At 31.5% G+C, this 19,121-nt stretch overlaps 1 protein-coding gene and 2 pseudogenes across 3 annotated transcripts; 2 read left to right on the top strand and 1 right to left on the bottom strand.

Moving 5' to 3' along the window:
* Positions 1 to 17,377, top strand: NME5 (NME/NM23 family member 5). Of its 3 annotated transcripts, none has more exons than XM_039836176.1 (6): positions 6 to 211; positions 821 to 950; positions 5,635 to 5,840; positions 6,504 to 6,604; positions 11,612 to 11,730; positions 17,271 to 17,377. In XM_039836176.1, exons 2-6 carry the CDS (start codon positions 822 to 824, stop codon positions 17,352 to 17,354), a joined length of 639 nt encoding a protein of 212 aa, XP_039692110.1. In that variant the 5' UTR covers positions 6 to 211; position 821; the 3' UTR covers positions 17,355 to 17,377. The 3 variants fall into 3 exon arrangements, with proteins under 3 accessions (XP_039692111.1, XP_039692110.1, XP_039692109.1); XM_039836175.1 differs by having other exon boundaries at positions 7 to 211; positions 776 to 950; XM_039836177.1 differs by lacking the exon at positions 821 to 950 and having other exon boundaries at positions 1 to 211.
* LOC120581833 (uncharacterized) lies at positions 2,599 to 2,717 on the top strand (annotated as a pseudogene).
* Positions 17,378 to 17,651: 274 nt separating the features above from the next.
* LOC120581347 (putative high mobility group protein B1-like 1) lies at positions 17,652 to 18,564 on the bottom strand (annotated as a pseudogene).
* Positions 18,565 to 19,121: the final 557 nt, after the last annotated feature.

Genomic DNA, 19,121 nt, shown 5'->3' with positions numbered 1-19,121 from the left:
GGAGAGTGTTTATGATTTGTCTCATTTAGTGCTCTAAGGTTCGGAAGGGGAATAAAAATGCCTGGGCTGGCTCCCTTTCTTGGTTAAAAGGAACCGGTTAGAGGCTGTGAAGTGTGCTGCTGGAATTGTCCCTATGCAGCCACCGTCCCTAAACTGGGTTTCAGGTCTCCTAGCAACAAGCTGTCTTCTCACCTCGGGAGTAAGTGCTGAGGTGAGTGCACAGAGGAGGGTCGGAGTCGGCATTTGACAAGAAAGGCCCAGGGGAACCCAGGGATCCTATTTTCCAACCAGGCCTATGATAGTCGTCCCGGTGGGGTGGGGTTGCTCAATCTGCCGCTGGAGAGCTGGCGATCTGGTCTCCTGTTCCTGCCCAAGAGTCTGTGTGGGTCCCAGGCTTTTGGATTGTCCGGTGGTCTCTCCACCTCGATGAAAATGTTTAGGAAACCCAAGGCATGATTTATCTGCAGAGTAGAAATTGTATTACAGGCAAATATTTTATTGCACTTCGAGCGCTTTATGCACTTGACAAGTGTTGCATATTTTACAAACTGAAGACAAGACCCTCCACAAGCACAAAGATTAGGACCCGCTTTATTGTGATACTCGAGACAGAACTCGCAGTATCTCCGAGGTATGCCTTTATTGAGAAACTGTTTATAGAAAAAGATACTGCAGTTTCTAACTTTATAAATTAATAAAATCAAGCGCCCAACAATGCTGTTCTTAATCACTATTGCATTAAATCTGGGATGTGGGGGGATGCATGTCATTGCAGTTGATACCTGTCAAGAATCTCTTAAATTGTACCCCCAAAACCCAGAATGGAGCTATCAATGCCCTCACCTCAGATATATGTAGAAAAAACTCTGGCCATTATCAAACCAGATATTGTTGACAAAGAGGAGGAGATACAAGATATTATTCTCAGATCTGGATTCACCATTGTTCAGGTAACTTCTGGGCACGATGATTGTGCTTTCTGTCATTGAAGCTTAAAAAAAGAACTGTTTATGTAAATGTGTTGACCCATTTAGATCTGTAGTATTTTGCATTAAAAAAATTAGGTTTATTAAAAGTCACATGTGATAGTTTTTTAAAGTTTTTTCACACCTCAAAAGTATATAAAATGAGAAATAAAATTTCTTTACCTCCCACCTCTCCTCTTCTACCCCAAGTCTCATTCTCCAGAGAGAGATAACCACTTACCACTTTGTTCTTCCAGGATTTTCCTATGCATTCGCAAACACTTTTCCCCACTGGAATAGGACAGTTCCCCTCCCTTGACTCCCTTTATGACTCAGATAGCATTTCAGATGATTACATCTGAATCTAGCTCATTCTTCCTAACTTTTGTGTCATATACCCCTATGTGGATTGTGGATGAACCACAATTTATTTACTTGATCCTCTACTGATGGACTTTGAGACTGTTGATGTTGTTTTTTCTGTTATTACAAACATTTAATGTTTTAAGCCTTATATTCTGCAGTTGGTAGAGGTTTGAAAATGAATGTAAAAAGAGTATTGTTAAAGATTATTGAATAGAATCGAATATACTTAATCTTCCTTTTTGTACCATCCTTATTTGAAATTAAGTATTATCTTCCTTTTTGTACCATCCTTATTTGAAATTCTAGTTTTTATTATACAGTGTTACATTGCCTGTTTAGTGTTTTAAAAAATAAAAAAGAGAAACTCAGTCTTCAGAAAAGATGGGATTTCGGTTGAACTTAGGATAGGTGGAGGCTGAGGGAAGGGATGGTACAAGAAAGTGTAAGGAAATAGTACAGGAAAGTATAAGGAATTATTTAATACAATAATGAAAAGACTCATGTAAAGATGAACTTTTTAATACATGTAGTTAGGAAAACTAGGTATCCATTAAAAAAAAAAAAGTTGGATTCACGTATTACACTATATACACCGGGATAAACTCCTAATGGATCTGAAATTTAAATATTAAAAAATTAAACTATGTAAATTCTAGAGGAAAAAATGCATGAACTTTTTTATTCTTAGAGTAGGACAGCCTTTTTTACTATGACTTATTCTAGGAACCACGAAAGAAAAGATTGATAAGGCTATAAACATAAAGTTCTGCATAGCCAAATAAGCACCATAAGCAAAGTCAAAACACAAATGACGAACTTGGAAAAAAGATTTGCAACTCATATCATAAAGAGCTAATCTCCCTAATATATAAAGAGCTCCTAGAGAACTATAAAAATTCAGTTGAAAATGGACAGAATATGTGGATGATCACAGAAAAAGAAAACAAATGCTTCTTTAACGTATACAAAGATGCTCAATCGCTAAGTAGGAAAAAGCAAATTAAAATCATACTGAGATACCATCTGGCAAAAATATAAAAGTAAATGGCATAACCCCCATGAAAGGGAACCTGGCAATTATCTATTAACATTACAGATGCATTTATTTACCCTTTGATCCAGCAGTCCTACTTCTGGGAATCCCTCCTATAACATATGTTAAGATGAAGTGACATATATGCAGGTTATTTTTTGCAGCATTGTTTATTTACCAGCAAAAGGTTGACAACAACCCAGCATTAGTGGTTAATTAAGCCCTGGTGAATCCATCTATGACCATGCCACCCTGAACGAGCCCAATTCTGTCCAATCTTGGAAGCTAAGCAGGGTAAGGCCTGGTTAGTACTTGGATAGGAGACCACCTAGAAAGACCAGGTACTGTAGGCGTAAAAAATAAAAATTAAAAAAATAAAAGATTGTAAACTGACAAGGTCCTTGCAATCTGTGAGGTCAACCAAGGGTTGCCTTGCCTAAAATAAAATAATAATAAAATAAAATATAAAATAAAATAAAATAAAATAAAATAATAAAATAAAATAAAATAAAATAAAATAAAATAAAATAAAATAAAATAAAATAAATATAAAATAAATAAAATAAAATAAAATAAAATAAAATAAAATAAAATAAATAAAAAAATAAAATAAAATAAAATAAAATAATAAAATAAAATAAAATAAAAAATAAAATAAAATAAAATAAAATAAAATAAAATAGAATAAAATAAAATAGAATAAAATAAACCCTGTGTCCACCAAATTAAATACTATGCAACTAACTAAAAAGAATAAGGAACCTTTCTGTGTCCTCTTATGGATAAAAGGAAATATAGAACAATGTGTAGCAATCTCTTGTGATAGAAAGAGGGAAAAGTAATATACATGTTTGCCAATATTTGCAAAACGAAATACTAGGGATAAATAAACATTAAAAAAATAGTTGCCTATGGAAGGCAAGAATAAGGTGCATTAGGACAGGGATGGGAATGAGATTTTTATACCTGTTTATATTGCTTTGAATTTTTTAATGCTCTAAGTATATTACTCATTAATATTAGGGAAAAAAACAATTAGAGGAAATATACAAATAAGATATCCTATTTAAGTTTTTTTAAAGTCTGTATTTTAAAAAGAAAATAAAGCCTACATTAAAAGCACACTTAAATGGCTAATGTTAATCACAAATTAGAAAATAATATTAATACTAATATTTAACATTTTTTCTAGTGAGCAATAAATTTCAGACCAAAGAAGACCTTGGTATTGTAGGTTTTTTGTTTTTTGTTTGTTTGTTTGTTTAAATTGTGGTTAAGCAAATACAACATAAAATTTACCATTTTAACCATTTTTAAGTGTAGAATTCAGTGGAAGTAAGTACCTTTACATTGTTGTGAAACCATCACCACTATTCATCTCTAGAACTTTTACATCATGAAACTCTATACCCATTAAATACTATCTCCCTGTTTATCCCTCTTCCCAGCCACTGGTAACCCGTATTCTACTTTCTGTCTCTGTGATTTTGCCTATTTCAGATATATCATACATAAGTAGAAACATACAATATTTGTCCTTAGTATTGTGTGCTTTTAATGTAGGCTTTATTTTAGTTGGGAGTCCATTGAACTTGAAGCTTTCTTGTCCCATCCTGGGAAAATCTGGAAAATGATGTATCCTTTCAGTAGGTGGCAGTCTTTCCTTGGTTACAAACTAATGGTTCCTTTCTGATATTCTTTAATATCTTTGCTTCTCTTTGTGAAAATATTCATCCAAATTCCAAAAATTTTTACCTGATCTAATTTTAAAGTAATCAAATGGAATCATTGATTCAGTATCAACTTTAGTTTAAGATGAGCCCTTAATTTTTATAATTATGCTACATTAACTAGCATACCTGAGAAGGAAGCTTCCCCTGTTTATTAAGGGGCATGTGGCAGATAAGGGCTTACATGGCAACAAAAGAGATTTTCAGTTTTGAACCCAGCAACAACAACAACAAGGACAACCCACACTAATATGTGTAAGAATCACAAATACTGGCATGTCTTAATTTTAAAAAATAGAATCAAGGATTATACTAAATCAGGTGATATAACTTCTCAAATCTATTTCTTGACTATATGAATTTTAATATGAGAATAGATGTCAGAACCTTTATTTATAGTAACTGGTCCTTGACTGGTAAGAATGTTATGCTTGTCCAGTAGAACTTGTTCATGCAGTGCTCTGACCCACCTAGATAAGCATCTTCCCAAAGGTCTCTTGCTACAAACCAACCAAGCAATTTTACCAAGTTTCTGAAACCTGAAGACACATGATAGTTTTGGAAGTGGCTTTAAGAAGTAGGTCACTTGGTAAAAGTCACACTGTACTCTCAGGAAAATCTAACTCATTTTAGAAACATGGATTTCTACCTTAATCTTGCAGATTTTTACCCTTCACCTTGAAACTTATCTCTATGTCTTCTCATCGTTCCATCCAGAAGTTTTCCTTGATGTCTACTTTGAATCCTTCTGTTATATTTTGTGCCTTTCTCCTCATGATACATACTGTTTGCTTTTTCTTCTGTTTTGATATGTAGTAATGTATGATTTTTAAAAAGCATTCAAATAGCTGCTTTTAGTTTTGGAAAGCACGATGCTTTCAATTGGAAGAATAACTACTCCTTTGATTTTTTTTTAAGCTTATTGATTCATTCATATTGTCTCTCATTTATGAAGAAAATAATATTTATATGCCCATAATATTTTTTATTCTTTCAACTAATTTTTCTTAAGATCACAGTGAATCAACATATTTATGGTGGAACCAGAATAAAGAATACACAGCTTATTAAAATGAAAAACTTGTTTATTGCATCATTATATACCATGTTATTTCACAGAACTGCAATGGTACCAGCTCCCTAACGTAATGTAGGAAAATTTCACAATAAATAGAAAAATACCACACATAGACAGAGAAAGATGAATTTGGAATATTCCGAAGTCCAGTTTTGTTACTTTATACAAAGTATATATCAACAAAATATTGATGATTGGAGTGTTTTTACTTTAAGAAGGAGATATGATGAATTTGTCATAAACCATATGTTGAAGGAGGCTACTAAACAGGAATAGTTTTTAAGTAGGTTAAATAATTCTTATAATTTTATTTATAGCCTACAATTAATTTTCTTATCTCATCCTTCATAATGCAATCAGATTTGTAATCAGATTGGTACTAATTTCAATTTATTAATGACTTAATGAGGTATTATTGAACTGTCATTTTAAATGCTTTTGTTGACTTTGTTTCTCTTATAGAGAAGAAAACTACATCTCAGCCCTGAGCAATGTAGTAACTTTTATGTGGAAGAGTATGGGAAAATGTTTTTCCCCAATTTAACAGCGTACATGAGTTCTGGACCTCTTGTTGCCATGATATTAGCTAGACATAAAGCCATCTCTTACTGGAAAGAACTTTTGGGACCAAGTAATAGCTTAGTAGCTAAGGAGACACACCCTGACAGGTAACTTTCCTATGGGAAAAATGGAATACAACTATAAAAATGAAAAAATCTGATTTCATTGTAATAGAAATTTCCTTTCATTTGAAAGTTTTCCTAAATCAACTGTTTTTTGTTTGTTTGTTTGTTTTGTTTTGTTTTAGTGGTGGGGAAGAGGTCCATTTTATATTTCAACTATTTAAATGTCTATCTTAATACAAAATACCATAAAAGGCCTCAGGGAATATCTGCTTTCTGGTTGATAACCTTATTCTCTCATCCTAGAATTAAACTGCCACTGAAGTAGAAATTTTCATGGGAAAATTGGTATGGTATTTTAAAAAATATTAATAATATAGGACCAAAAATCCAGATTTTCAGTCTTATGATTAATATCTGAAAACCAAAGGACACTGAGTTCTTGCAGTTTTGAATATACATTGCCTTTTCATTTCTCACAAAACATCACCTCTTTTTCACCCAGACAACTCCTATTTTCCGTGTATCCCTCTTGCAGATTTAAATATATTTGACCCTCATCTAGATAGATTTAAGCTTAAATTCAAGATAGCTTAAAGCCTCCATATGTGAGAAGTAGCAATGCCTCTGTAAAATATCTAAGTAGAATGTATATGTACAAGATAAGGATATCAGATTGGATGATCATCATCTCTAACTTGCTTTTAGTCTAAGGGCAGTTTATGGAACAGATGACCTAAGGAATGCACTTCATGGGAGTAGTGATTTTGCTGCAGCAGAAAGAGAAATTCGATTCATGTTTCCTGAAGGTAGTTACAGGTGACTAATTAGCTAATCGCATCTCCTTATTGTTTGCTTTTTCTTTTATTTTGGAATGTAGCTGGGAAAGAAGATAACAAGGTTTTTCTCCAATATTCTTTTTAATATTTTCAAATTATAGTTACTTAAAAACTTGAAGCTGAGAATGGAAAACTCAACATTTCTCTCCACCCCAAATGAATTGTGTTCTCTAGAAAATCTTTTGAGAAGAATTTACTTTTTTTCTTTCTTTTCTCTTGGGCATATTTAGGGTTTCTCTTCTGCATTGTAATTCCTTTTAGTTTTCCCTAATGCATCAGTGAAGTTCGTTACACATGAAAAAAAGAATTTCCCTTGGAAAATATGATTGATTTACCATTTTCTTTTAACAGTTTACTGTTGGCCTAACAAACACTCATGCAATTGTGAAATTAATAATTCTCAGTTCTTTTTTGGTTTCTATCCTGTTACAGAGGTGTTAAATCTTTTAGAAGTGGGCATAATGAAGACAGCACTGAGATTTTTAGTTTGAAAATTTGGTGGTTTTCATGACAAAGAAAAAAATGCAAAGCATTGGGTAGTTTTTAAATCTTTTTTGCCATGTTATTTTTCTCTGACTCATTTAGATCTGTTCCTCAGTATTTTGTATTGAAGATTTGTTCAAAAAAACCTGAAAACTATCTTGGAGATTTAAAAGTCTGATTCTTAAATAAACAAAAACTGTTTTGTAGATATTTGTACACAAAAAGATTTACCTACTTACATATTTTATTCTTACTGTTCTAATTTCTGTCACATATGCATTCCATTAAGGTATCCTTTTCTTTAGAACTGCTTATTGTGGAAAACTACATACACAAAAGTAGACAGAATAATGTAATAAGCCCTACTGAACCCAGCATCCAATTTCAACAAATGTTGTCGGTCTTATTTCATCTATAATCCCTACTCCTACGTTTGCTTCCATATAATTTTGAAGCATACCTTAAACATGAGATTTTTAAAAATGCAGTAGCACTTTAGGTTTAGTCCTGCTAATGAATTAGATGTTTCCTCTTTAGCTTTTAACTAAAATAGGACAAAAACTCACTTTATCTTTAGTAGAAAATGTATTTGGAAGCTCTTCTAACTCCTAGGGTTATATATATAAACTGTTATTTTAGGTTACCTTTAATTTTTTGCATTAATTAATCTTCTAAATGTGAATTTAAGAGGTATGTTTAGATATTTGAAAAGCAGCAGTTGTAGGATAATTATAAATTATTAATTATCTACTGCTGTGGGAATATGAAGTTATTTAGAGTAAGTTCTTAGTTTGTGGCATGAGCTCCATCTAGTTTAGCAGTCGGTCAAGAACTATCTGCAAAACCCTATATGATGAATGGCTAAAGCAAATTATAAAGATAGTCAAAGACATGATCCTAACCCTTGAAAAGGATAGTGCTCTTCCCTTTCTCTTTCAATGGGTTTGGCCAATTTAAAGCTTTGCTATATTTCATTCATTCAGCAAATTTACCAACTTAATAAAGACAAGATGTTGCTGTTCTCATGATAATTATAGTTTAAAAGTCTATAAAAATAAATATACAATGCAATATATAAATTATAAATGTCATTAAATTGTTTTAAAAAGTGCAATGAAAGTTCATCGATGTAAGAAACATGAAAGCACTCTTTATTCTCTCATTAACTCATCCAGCCTTAGGTACCTGAGACAGATAATAAATGGTCAGCAAAAATAGATGTGGTAGAAACAATTTAAAAATGAAAGAAATAATTTCAGAATAGCATGAAAAATAATAAAATATTAAAGAATAAGTTTAACAAAAGAAGTGCAATTCTTATACAATGAAAAGCACAAAACATTGCTGAGAGAAATTAAAGAATATCTAAATAGACATCCCATATTCATGGATCAGGAGAGTCAATATTGTCAAGATGGCAATTACGTCTTAATTGATCAATAAATTTAATGCAATCCCTATCAGTCCATGCATGCATTTATGTAGAAACTGACAAGATAATTCTAAAATTTATACGGAATTGCAAAGGATCGAGAAAAGCTCAAACAATTTTGAAAAAGAAGGACAAAGTTGGAGAACTTGCACTAAACTGATTTCAAAACTTACAAAGTCACAATAATTAAGACGGTATGGTACTGGCATCAGAATAGACATATAAATCAATGGAACAGAATTGAGAATCTAGAAATAAATCCTTACATTTATGGTCAATTGATTTTTTACAAAAGTGCCTAGATGATTTGATAGGGAAAAGATGGTCTTTTCAACAAATGGTGCTGAGACAATTAGATATCCACATGCAAAAATAAATAAATAACTTAGACCCTTGTTTCACACCATACACAAAATTTAACTCAACATGGATCATAGACCTAAATATAAGAGCTAAATACATCTAGAAGAAAACATAAGAGAAAATCTTCATTACCTTGAGTTAGATAAAGAGTTCTTAAATATGATATGAAAAGCATGGTTTGTAAAAGAAAATATTGATAAATTGGACTACATCAAAATGAGAAGCCATAATTAAGAATATGAAAAGATAAGCCACAGACTGGGAGAAAAAATGTACAAATCATATATCAGATAAAGAACTTGTATCCAGAATATAAAAGGGCTCTTACAACTCAATAATGAAAAGACAACCCAATTAAAAACTGGGCAAAAGCTTTAATAGGCATTTCACAAAAGATATATGAATGACTAACATACACATGAAAAAGTATTCAACATAATTAATCATTGGATTAAATGCAAATTAGAACCACAATGACATACCCACTAAAATGGCTGTAATCAATAGTAAGGATATAGTGATACTGGGATCCTGGCAATCATTATTGTAAAATGTTATAGCCACTTTGGAAAAGTTTGGCAATTTCTTAAAAATGTTAAACTTACCAGGTGACTCCATTAGCATGTCCACTCCTAGCAGAATCTACTCACCCAAGAGAAATGAAAACATCCATCTACATAATGACACATGTGAATCTTTATAGCAGCATTATTTAATATAGCCAAAAACTGCAAACAATTCAATTGTACATCAATGGATAAACAAAATTCAGTATGGCCATACAATAGAATACTACTTAAATGGAACAAACTACTGATAAATGCTACAACATGAATGAACCTCAAAACATTATGCTAAATGAAAGAATCCAGGCATAAGAGACCACATGTTACATGATCCATTTATATGGAATGTTCAGAAAAGGCAAATTTTTAGAAACAAAGAAGCTCAGTGGTTGCCAGGGGGTGGGAGTGGGAGCAAGAATTTATAAATGGGCACAAAGAAACATCTTTGGGGTGATGGAAGTGTTCTAAAACTGGATTATGGTGATGATCATATGACTATAAGTTTATTAAAAATCAATTGTATATGCCAATGGGTGAATTTTACGATATGTAAATTATACCTCAGGACTTTAAAAAATTATAAAAAATAGGTCTGTGTTCTTATGGAGCTTACAGTCTAATGTTTGAAAGATAACCTTTAAACAATAATTACCCAAATAATTGCATAGTTATTGTGTGTTAAGTTTTATACAAGGTAGTTACAGGATATCATGAAAGATTATAAGAAAAGCTTGACTGAGGAAGTGACTTTTTAGCTGAGATCCAAGGAATAAGTAGTGGTTAATCAGAGTAAAGGGAAGAGCATACCTGCAGAAGGAACAGCATGTTCTCAAGTCATGAGGAGGAAAGAATGTGGCACATTCTATAAACTAAAAGGTCTAGGGTAAGATAAACATAAGATGAGGTTGGAGAGGTAAGTAGAGGTCGCATGGTCTTATGGGCCATGGTATAGAGTTCTGTCTTGACGATAAATGCAATGAGGGACCAATGAAGCATTTTAAGGATGGGAGTGACATAATCCGATTTTCATTTTTGAAATACTACATAGGGCCTGGGCACAGGTAACAGTGAATGTGATAAACGTGGTCTTACCTTTTAGAAGAGACATGACAGAAATATTTATATAACCAAATAACCAAAATAAAAATTATTATAATGATCAGTACAAAGAAGTGTGCTATAACAAGACTGGTAAGAAAGAAACCTTTTACTGAAAAACTGTGAGGAGGCTTCCAGCGTTTTCTTGCATCCTAGCAAAGGACTCGCATTGTTAGTCCTTGTCTCATTAAGGCTGAGCCTATACACTAGTCATACAGAAATTTCTGCTCTCATCCTTCTTTCCCTTGGGCCAGTGAGGATTTAGATCTGAACACAGACCAGTAGCTTCCTTTTCTCATCTTTATCAAAAGTAGCACATTAATGGAGATCAACCTCAAAAGACTTATACTTACATTTTCTAACTTATAAAGACTTATACATTCTTTTTTTATAACTATATTCTTTGTAGTATTGCAAATCTGGTTCACCTGTATAGTGTCTAAATATGGCTGAAAAGACTAAAATTTCCCAAAGTCTCATATGATTTATTTAAACACCTGCAAAATAAGAGCAGGAATATTAATATATATTATATAGGCAAATATAGATTTTATGTGTATATTCAGTAGATTGAAAGAGAGCAAGAACTATGTATTCTTATTCACTGTTGTATCTGTCCCACTTTCAAAGTGCCTGCCATTTTATTGGCAGAAATTAGTTGTCAGAATGAATTAATCTAATCTCCCTGATTTTACATATTCTTCATTCATATTTTTCTTTTTCATAGCAGTGTCCAATATATTTACTGTAAAAGCATAGAAATAGAAATACAGTAAAGAATATGGTTGAAAATATAATCAGAATCCTATACATGATCACTATTAATGTTTTGATATGTTTCTTGCCAGTCTTATGCAGTCTTATTTTTTTTTCATGTGTGCTTGTGGTTTTGAACACACTATTATGCTATGTATCCACTTCTGTTCCCTTAAAAAAAAACTTAAGTATTTCTTATGCCATTAAAATTTTTTTGAATGGCTGTATAATATTTCATCATTTATGTTAGCTTTAATGGGACTACATTTGTATTCGCAGTGATCATTGAGCCCATACCAGTTGGACAAGCTGCTAAGGACTATTTAAATTTATATGTAACATCAACTCTGCTTGAAGGACTCACGGAGCTTTGCAAGCAAAAACCAGCAGATCCTTTTGTAAGAAATCTTTTTATTTACACTAAAGAATATTGTTTATAGTTTTCATATCTAAAATATTATATTTGAAACAGTCAAAGTATCGAGGGCCTTTTAACAAAGCTTTTATATATTTGCAATGACATTGATGGACCTAGAGGTTATTATGCCGAGTGAAATAAGTCAGACAGAGAAAGATAAATACCATATGATTTCACTTATATGCAGAATCTAAGGAACAAAAAGAATAAACTAATCAAAAACAGACTCACAAATATAGAGGACAATCTGGTGACAGCTGGAAGGGAGGAGGTTTGAGGGACTGGGAGAATAAGGTGAAGGGTTAAAGAAGTACAAATTAATAGTCGATAGATGGTGATGGGGATGGGGAGCATGGCATAAGGAATGCAGTTAGCATTAATGTAATGGCTAGGTGGGGGGCCAGAGGAAAGAAGGAGCAATTAGGGGGATCGTTTTATAAACTGTATAAATGTCTAACCAATGTACTGTATACTTGAAACTAATAAGAAAATAACATTTTAAAAACTAATAAAAGATAATAAAATAAAAAAGCTTTTATATACATTTTAGATACGTATTACTTGATTACTTATTTTCTTGCTGTGTTTTAGCTCTTAAAAAACATTGTTTCTAAATACATTTTCAAAAACAATTGCTGAGCATTGTTTTTGTGTATAATTGATATAATTAAATGATAAAATTAACATATATAAATTTTGTTCAACATTTTTGTTTCTCATGATATCTAAATTTTTTAAATAGAAAACTGAACGTTTAGTCACATCCCTAGATGCCTCAAATTGCTCATTCGGGGGAGAGTGGTTGGATAGGAGGAACTGGGTTGTCGAGGGCCAGATCTTATCCTGGGTCCTTCTTTATAGGTAGGTACTCCCACCTATTTGAAGACTCAGAGATAATTAGGGAAGGCTATTTCAGTACCAGCCTTACCAAAACAGTATCTCTAGCCTATGTTACCATCCTCAGGAAATTCCCCTTGGAAGAAAAAGATTTAATCTCTTCTACTAACTTTGCCACTTTTACTGAAAAGAAAAGATAGATGGTTTTTTCTTTAATAACTCTTTTTCACAGTGAAAATAATGCATGTTTATAAGAAACCTGAAAAATATTGAGAGGAAAAAGACAGCCCTGGTTCCATTTATTAAACATGGTCTCTTAAGTCTCTTTGCCTAGATTCAACTTAACTCTAGACACCTAACCTCTCTCTGAGTCTCTATTTTTATCAGTAAAATGTAGACGTATTAGTACCTACTTACCTAGTAGGGATAATATTAAGATTAAATGTATAAATGCATGTAAAATTCTTAGTTAAAGTGTCTGGTGCATAAGTGTTAAAATATTAGCTGCTGTTATTGTTATTTTTTCCCCATTCCTTTCCTTAGCTCAGATTTTATTTTTATATGACTAGACATTAAAAAAAAAACCTATAAATGTTGCTATATTTAAATATATATTTTATAGAGGTTATTTTGACAGTTACGTGATTTTTTTTCTCTTATTACCTTTACCATTCTTCTTTTGCTGTTTGAGTTGTTGCTATTATAAATACTGTCACAATAACCATCTTCAAGCATAAATCTTTTTACACATCGAGATTTTTTTGATTTGGAAAGACACCAAAAAGTAGAATTATAATTCAAAACACAAAAATTCAAAAAATTTGTCTCTTAAAGAACTTGCTTTATTTTTTAATAGTTATTAATGTTTTGGATAAGTAATATTTAAATGTGGTATAATTCAAAAGTTACAAAATGATATATAGTGAAAAGTAACTCTTCTTGCCATCTTGTTCTTCAACCTCCTAGTTGTACTCCTTGGAGCCAATCACTGTTACCAGCATATCATTTATGAGAAAATCTATGCATATATAAGCATTATAGCTATATGTACTTAAAAACCATATACACATACAAATACTAGCTCCTAAACACACTATTTGGTACTTTTTACCTTGTTCACTTAATATATAATAAATTTTTAGATAGCCCCACGAACAAAATTGCTCTATTTTAAAAGGACAGCTTATGGCATTCTGTTGTATGGATGTTCTACAATTTATTTATTAGTCACATATAGATGGTTGTTTAGGGTGTTTACCCTTATTTGTTATTACAAATTGCTATGGTAAATATCCGCATTTTTGATAATTTTTTACAAATGGAAATACTAAGTCAAAAAGAATGTTATTTTGATGTTTTTGATATATGCATTTTTAATTTGGATAAATATTGCCAAATTACCTTTTGTAGAGGTACCATTTTATATTCTGATAAAAAATAGTTGAGAGCATCTGTGTTTTTCAAGCTTTGTGGGTTCTTTTGCCAATCTGATAGGTGAGAAATGGTATCTCATAGTTTAAGTTGTATTTCTTTTGTTATGAGTGAGTCTGAGTGTCTTTTCATATACACTATTTAAAGTCTTTTGCATTCTCTTTCTTATGAACTTCCTACGCATGCCCTTTGTCTATTTTTTTTTTGCAGGGTAAGGACGGTTCCTAGATCTTTTCCTTACTGTGTTGGGACTTTGTTTAAGAAATTAACCGTTTGTGGTTTAGTAGATTTTCTCAATTTATCACTTGTTTTTTTGACTATTTTCATGATATATTTTAATTTTAATTTAGCTGAATTAATTGAGCTCTTTTATGGCTTCTGGGTTTCTGTTCATATTTAACGAAAGTTTTCTAAGATTATTAATAACATTTTATCATGTTGCCTTTTGGTACTTTTTATACCTTCTTTTTATCTTTGATCATCTGGAGTTTATTTTACTATAGGGAATGAAGTAGGGAGTCACATTTTATTTTAGTTTTCACTTGGTTCCCCAATTAAGCAGTCATTTATTGAACAACTCATGTTTTCCTCACATTTATGATTCCACTGTTAACATATACTAAGTTCCTGCATGCATTTCTGTATTTTCTTTTCTGTTTCTTTTATTTGTATGTCTGTTCATTACAAGTACTACATGTTTTGATTACTATAGCTTTATAATATATTTTAAGATCAGGTAGTTCTAAACCTCCTAATTACTCTCTTTTTTAGAATTGTCTTGGCTTTTTTTGGCATTATCATTTCTAATGTGAATATTTTTAGATCACAATACATACCATCATATTGCTTTCTTAAAGGATCGTGTCACTTTTCATTGTGGTCACCAACGTGTATAATAATTCCCATTTCACCCCATCCACATTAGTGTTAGATGTAAGTTAAAAATACTAGAGCAGGAGTGGGACTGATTTGATAACAAGCAAAAGAAAGATGATGTTTCAGTTGTTTTAACTTCCATATGTATGTTTACTGGTAAGGTTAAACTTTTTCCCTTATGTTTAGTTATAGTTTCTCTTTTGTGAATTATCTATCTTTTGTCCACTTACCTTTGGAGTTTTGTAAGAATTCTTTATATGACCTTTAATCATATTTGCTCTGAAAATGTTTTCTGTTTAATTTTTAATTTTTCCTTTTAAATATTCAATAAGTTAAACCTTGATTTTTTTTCTTATTGTGGGTTTCCACTTATCACCTAAGTTTGGAAAGTCCAGGGTCGCCTTTAGCTCAAGCAGTTACTTCATCATGGCAGACTACTATTTAGAAAGTCCTATCCCACTGAAAGTTTTGCTAAATATTCACTTTTGTTTTCTTCTAGATTTCTTATATTTAACTTTCCCATGCATCTGGAAATTATTTTTGTATATAATACAAGATGAAGATCTAAATTCATTTTTTTCTGACCAGTTGTCCATGTACATTGATTTATGAAGCCTTATTTATTAATATTAAATCCTGTGTTTGAGCATGTATTCTAATACATGGATGGTGTGTTCTAGCAGCATCACAATAAATTATTCCTTTTAACATTATTTTCAATACTTCTGAATATATTTTATTTTTTTGTGTGTTTTTTGTGACAAATACATATGAGGTAAAATTTGCAATTTTAACCATTTTTAAGTGTACAGTTTAGTGGCATTAGTTATAGTCACAATGTTGTGCAACCATCTTCACTACATATTTTCAAAACTTTTTTCATCACCCCAAACAGAAACTCTGTAACCTTTAAGCAGTAATTCTCATTACCATCTTTCTCCAGGCCCTAGTAACCTCTAAGCTACTTTCTATCTCTATGAATTTGTCTATTGTGGATATTTTATATAAGTGGAATTATAGACTATTTGTTCTTTTGTGCTGGCTTATTTCACTTAGCATAATGTTTTTAAAGTTCATTTATGTTGTAGCATGTATCAGAATTTCATTCCTTTTATGGCTGAATAATATTGCATGTATGTACATATCATATTTTGTTTATCCATTCATCTGTTGGTAGATACTTAGGATGTTTCTACCTTTTAGTTATTGTGCATAATGCTTGAGTACTTGTTTTTAATTTTGGGAGCATATACCCCTAAGAGTGGAATTGCAGGGTCACATTCTGTGTTTAGCTTTCTGAGGAACCACCCAACTGTTTTTCATAGTGTCTGCTTTTTACATACCCACTAGCAATGTATGAGAAGTCCAATTTTTCTACATCATTGCCAACACTTGTTCTTTTCTTTTTCAATTTTATTATAGCCATCCTAATAGATATGAAATGGTTTATTATTGTGGTTTTGATTTACATTTCCCTAATGACCAATGATGTTAAGCATTTTTTCCTGTGCCTATTGGCCATTTGTATATTTTCTCTGGAGAAATGTCTAGTCAAATTAAAATTTTTTGTTCATTTTAAGTGTTTTGTTGTCGTCGTTGAATTATAGTTCTTTATATATTATAGATATTATATCCTTATGAGGTATATGATTTGCAAATATTTTCTCTCTTTCTGTAGGTTCTTTTTTCATTTTCTTGATAATGTCCTTTGATGTACAAAAGTTTTAAAATTTTGATGAAAATCCATTTATCTATTTTTATTTCATTGTTTATGCTTTTAGCACAAGCAATGAAATAAAATTTGGTAGGGATTGTGTTTAATCTGCTTATCACTTTGAGTAGTATTGACATCTTAACAGTATTAAGTCTTTCTACCCATTAACACAGAATGTCTTTCCATTTATTTAGGTCTTTAAATTTTTTTCAGCAATGTTTTAAAGTTTTTAGTATACAAGTATTTATTCCTAGATACTTTTTTTTCCCAGTGCTATTGTAAATGACAGTGATTTCTTAATTTCTTTTTTAGATTGTTCATTGCTGATGTATAGAAACACAACTGATTTTTGTGTGTTGACTTTGTAATCTACAACTTTGCCAAATTTATTTATTAGGTATAATAGCTTTCCTGTAGATTCTTTGGGATTTTCTATATACAGGATCATATAATGTGTGAATGGAAATAGTTTAACTTCTTCCTTTCCAATTTGGATTTGTACTTGACAATCTTGCATAATGTAAAACTTAGTGTTTCAATTTTTAATGTTTATTTATCTTATTCATAAAGTGATATTGAAAATTGTTTTGAATTTTAAATTGATACTCTATATTGAAGAAAATGTTTAAATATTTATTAACTTAAGTTTTTTTTTTCCATAGATTTGGCTAGCCGATTGGCTTCTGAAAAATAATCCCAACAAACCTAAACTTTGTCTCCATCATATTGCAGAAGAACCTTATTAAAATAAAATCCTCCAAAGAACAAATCATGAACTATCTCATTGTAAAAGACATGCTTTACATAAAAACAAACAAATCATAATTCCTAAAGGTTTAAGTAACCACATCTGAAAGAAATTATTTCTTGAAAATAAGTCTTAAAAGAATAACCATGTTTTATTCAGCAGATAATATTATCTAAGATAAAATATAGGTTTAGGGTAAGATTTTTTTTTCTATTAAGAAAACTGTATTTACTTAGAGGTATTTAGAATGTCAACAACACAACTGCAACTTTTCGGTGAGGGGTTTATAAAGTAGTATTCATTTATCAGAATAGCACTTAATTCGTATAAGATGCATCAGAGAAAAATGAAGGTGAAAAACTACCACCCTCATATATAATTGATATGTCTTATGTACCAACAAGAACTCGCTTTAAACTTCTATGCTAGTTTACAACCTCCATACTATACCAGACAAGGTTAGTGGCTATTGAAAATACCAACAGGACAGGGCTAGCATTTAACACGTTCGGTAGTATGTTAACCATACAAAAACAAAAACAAAAACAGAAAACACTGTACAGTTTAAAAACAAATCTTACACAGCATTATATTTCTTTTTTTTTTTTTCTTTAAAAAGAGTAAATTGTATACAGGGAGGTTAAATACTTTATAGACAAAAATTAGAACCACCTCTTTATCATTATCATTTTCATCTTCATCTTCTCTTCCTCCTTTTTCTCACTTTTTTCAGCAAGAAAATGATAACTCCCTTTTTTGCCACATAGCCTTACACAAGAATCTCCTTTTCATATTTTTCCTTTAGCTTAGCAGCAGTGTTGTTCTACATCTCTCCCAGTTTCTTTTCAGCATCACCAGTGGGTAGGCCAGGAAGTTCTTTGATTTTGGGGGCAATATTCAGAATAATAAAAAGACTGAAGGAGGCCTCTTGGATGCATTGGAATCCTTGAACTTTTTGGTTTGCCCTTTAGGAAGAATATAGGTTTTCATTCTTTTTTTATAATGAGCTTGTCTGCTTTTGCTATATCTTCAAAACTTTCTTTCTCCAGCAGACATGGCCTTCTTCCTGTTGGCACTTTTTGGAAAACTGAGAAGGTGACTGAAGCATCTGAGAAGGTGCTTTCTCTTGTGCTCCTCCCAGCAATTTACACAAAGAATGCATATGATGACATTTCGCTTCTGGGCTTCTTAGGCTCTCTTTTGCCCATGTTTCGTTTTTTGTTTTTTTTTTCCCTCAGTGAGGCACAGGGTCACCCAGTGCCTGTCTGGCTGTCACTTGCCCTGGTGCCATCTCTATGTAGCTTGATATACTGCAATGGCTATCAGCCTAGGGTATGATTTTAACAATAATGTAACATTAAGTAATAGAAGGTTGATGTAAAATGTTGCTATATTATTATTTTTTATGTTTGAGGAGTAAGACATGGAATTTTAGTTATGATATTTTCCCAAGCATGTATCCTATATCTAGATGCATAATTAATGCACAGTTAAGATAGTTTAGTTTAAAAAGTATAAGTATATAAATTATTATTTGATATAATGAAAATAGGTAGAACCAGGTCATGATTTTAACTGATTACTTAGATAACTATTTCCTCAACATTAGTAAGAGCCCTCCACAAGTGACTAGTCACAGAGCATGGTTTGCCTGGGATTTTCCTGGTTGTATAACATAACATCATGCATTCTGGGAGCTTTCTCAGTCCTGAGCAACATGGAATGATTGGTTACTCTACCAAATAGTCTTTAGGTTAATATTTTC

The sequence above is a fragment of the Pteropus medius genome, unplaced genomic scaffold (assembly GCF_902729225.1).
Source record: "Pteropus medius unplaced genomic scaffold, Ma_sr-lr_union100, whole genome shotgun sequence".
NCBI classification, from domain to species: domain Eukaryota; kingdom Metazoa; phylum Chordata; class Mammalia; order Chiroptera; family Pteropodidae; genus Pteropus; species Pteropus medius.
Note: the sequence above shows the minus strand (reverse complement) of the source record. Positions and strands in the feature narration are given on the sequence as shown.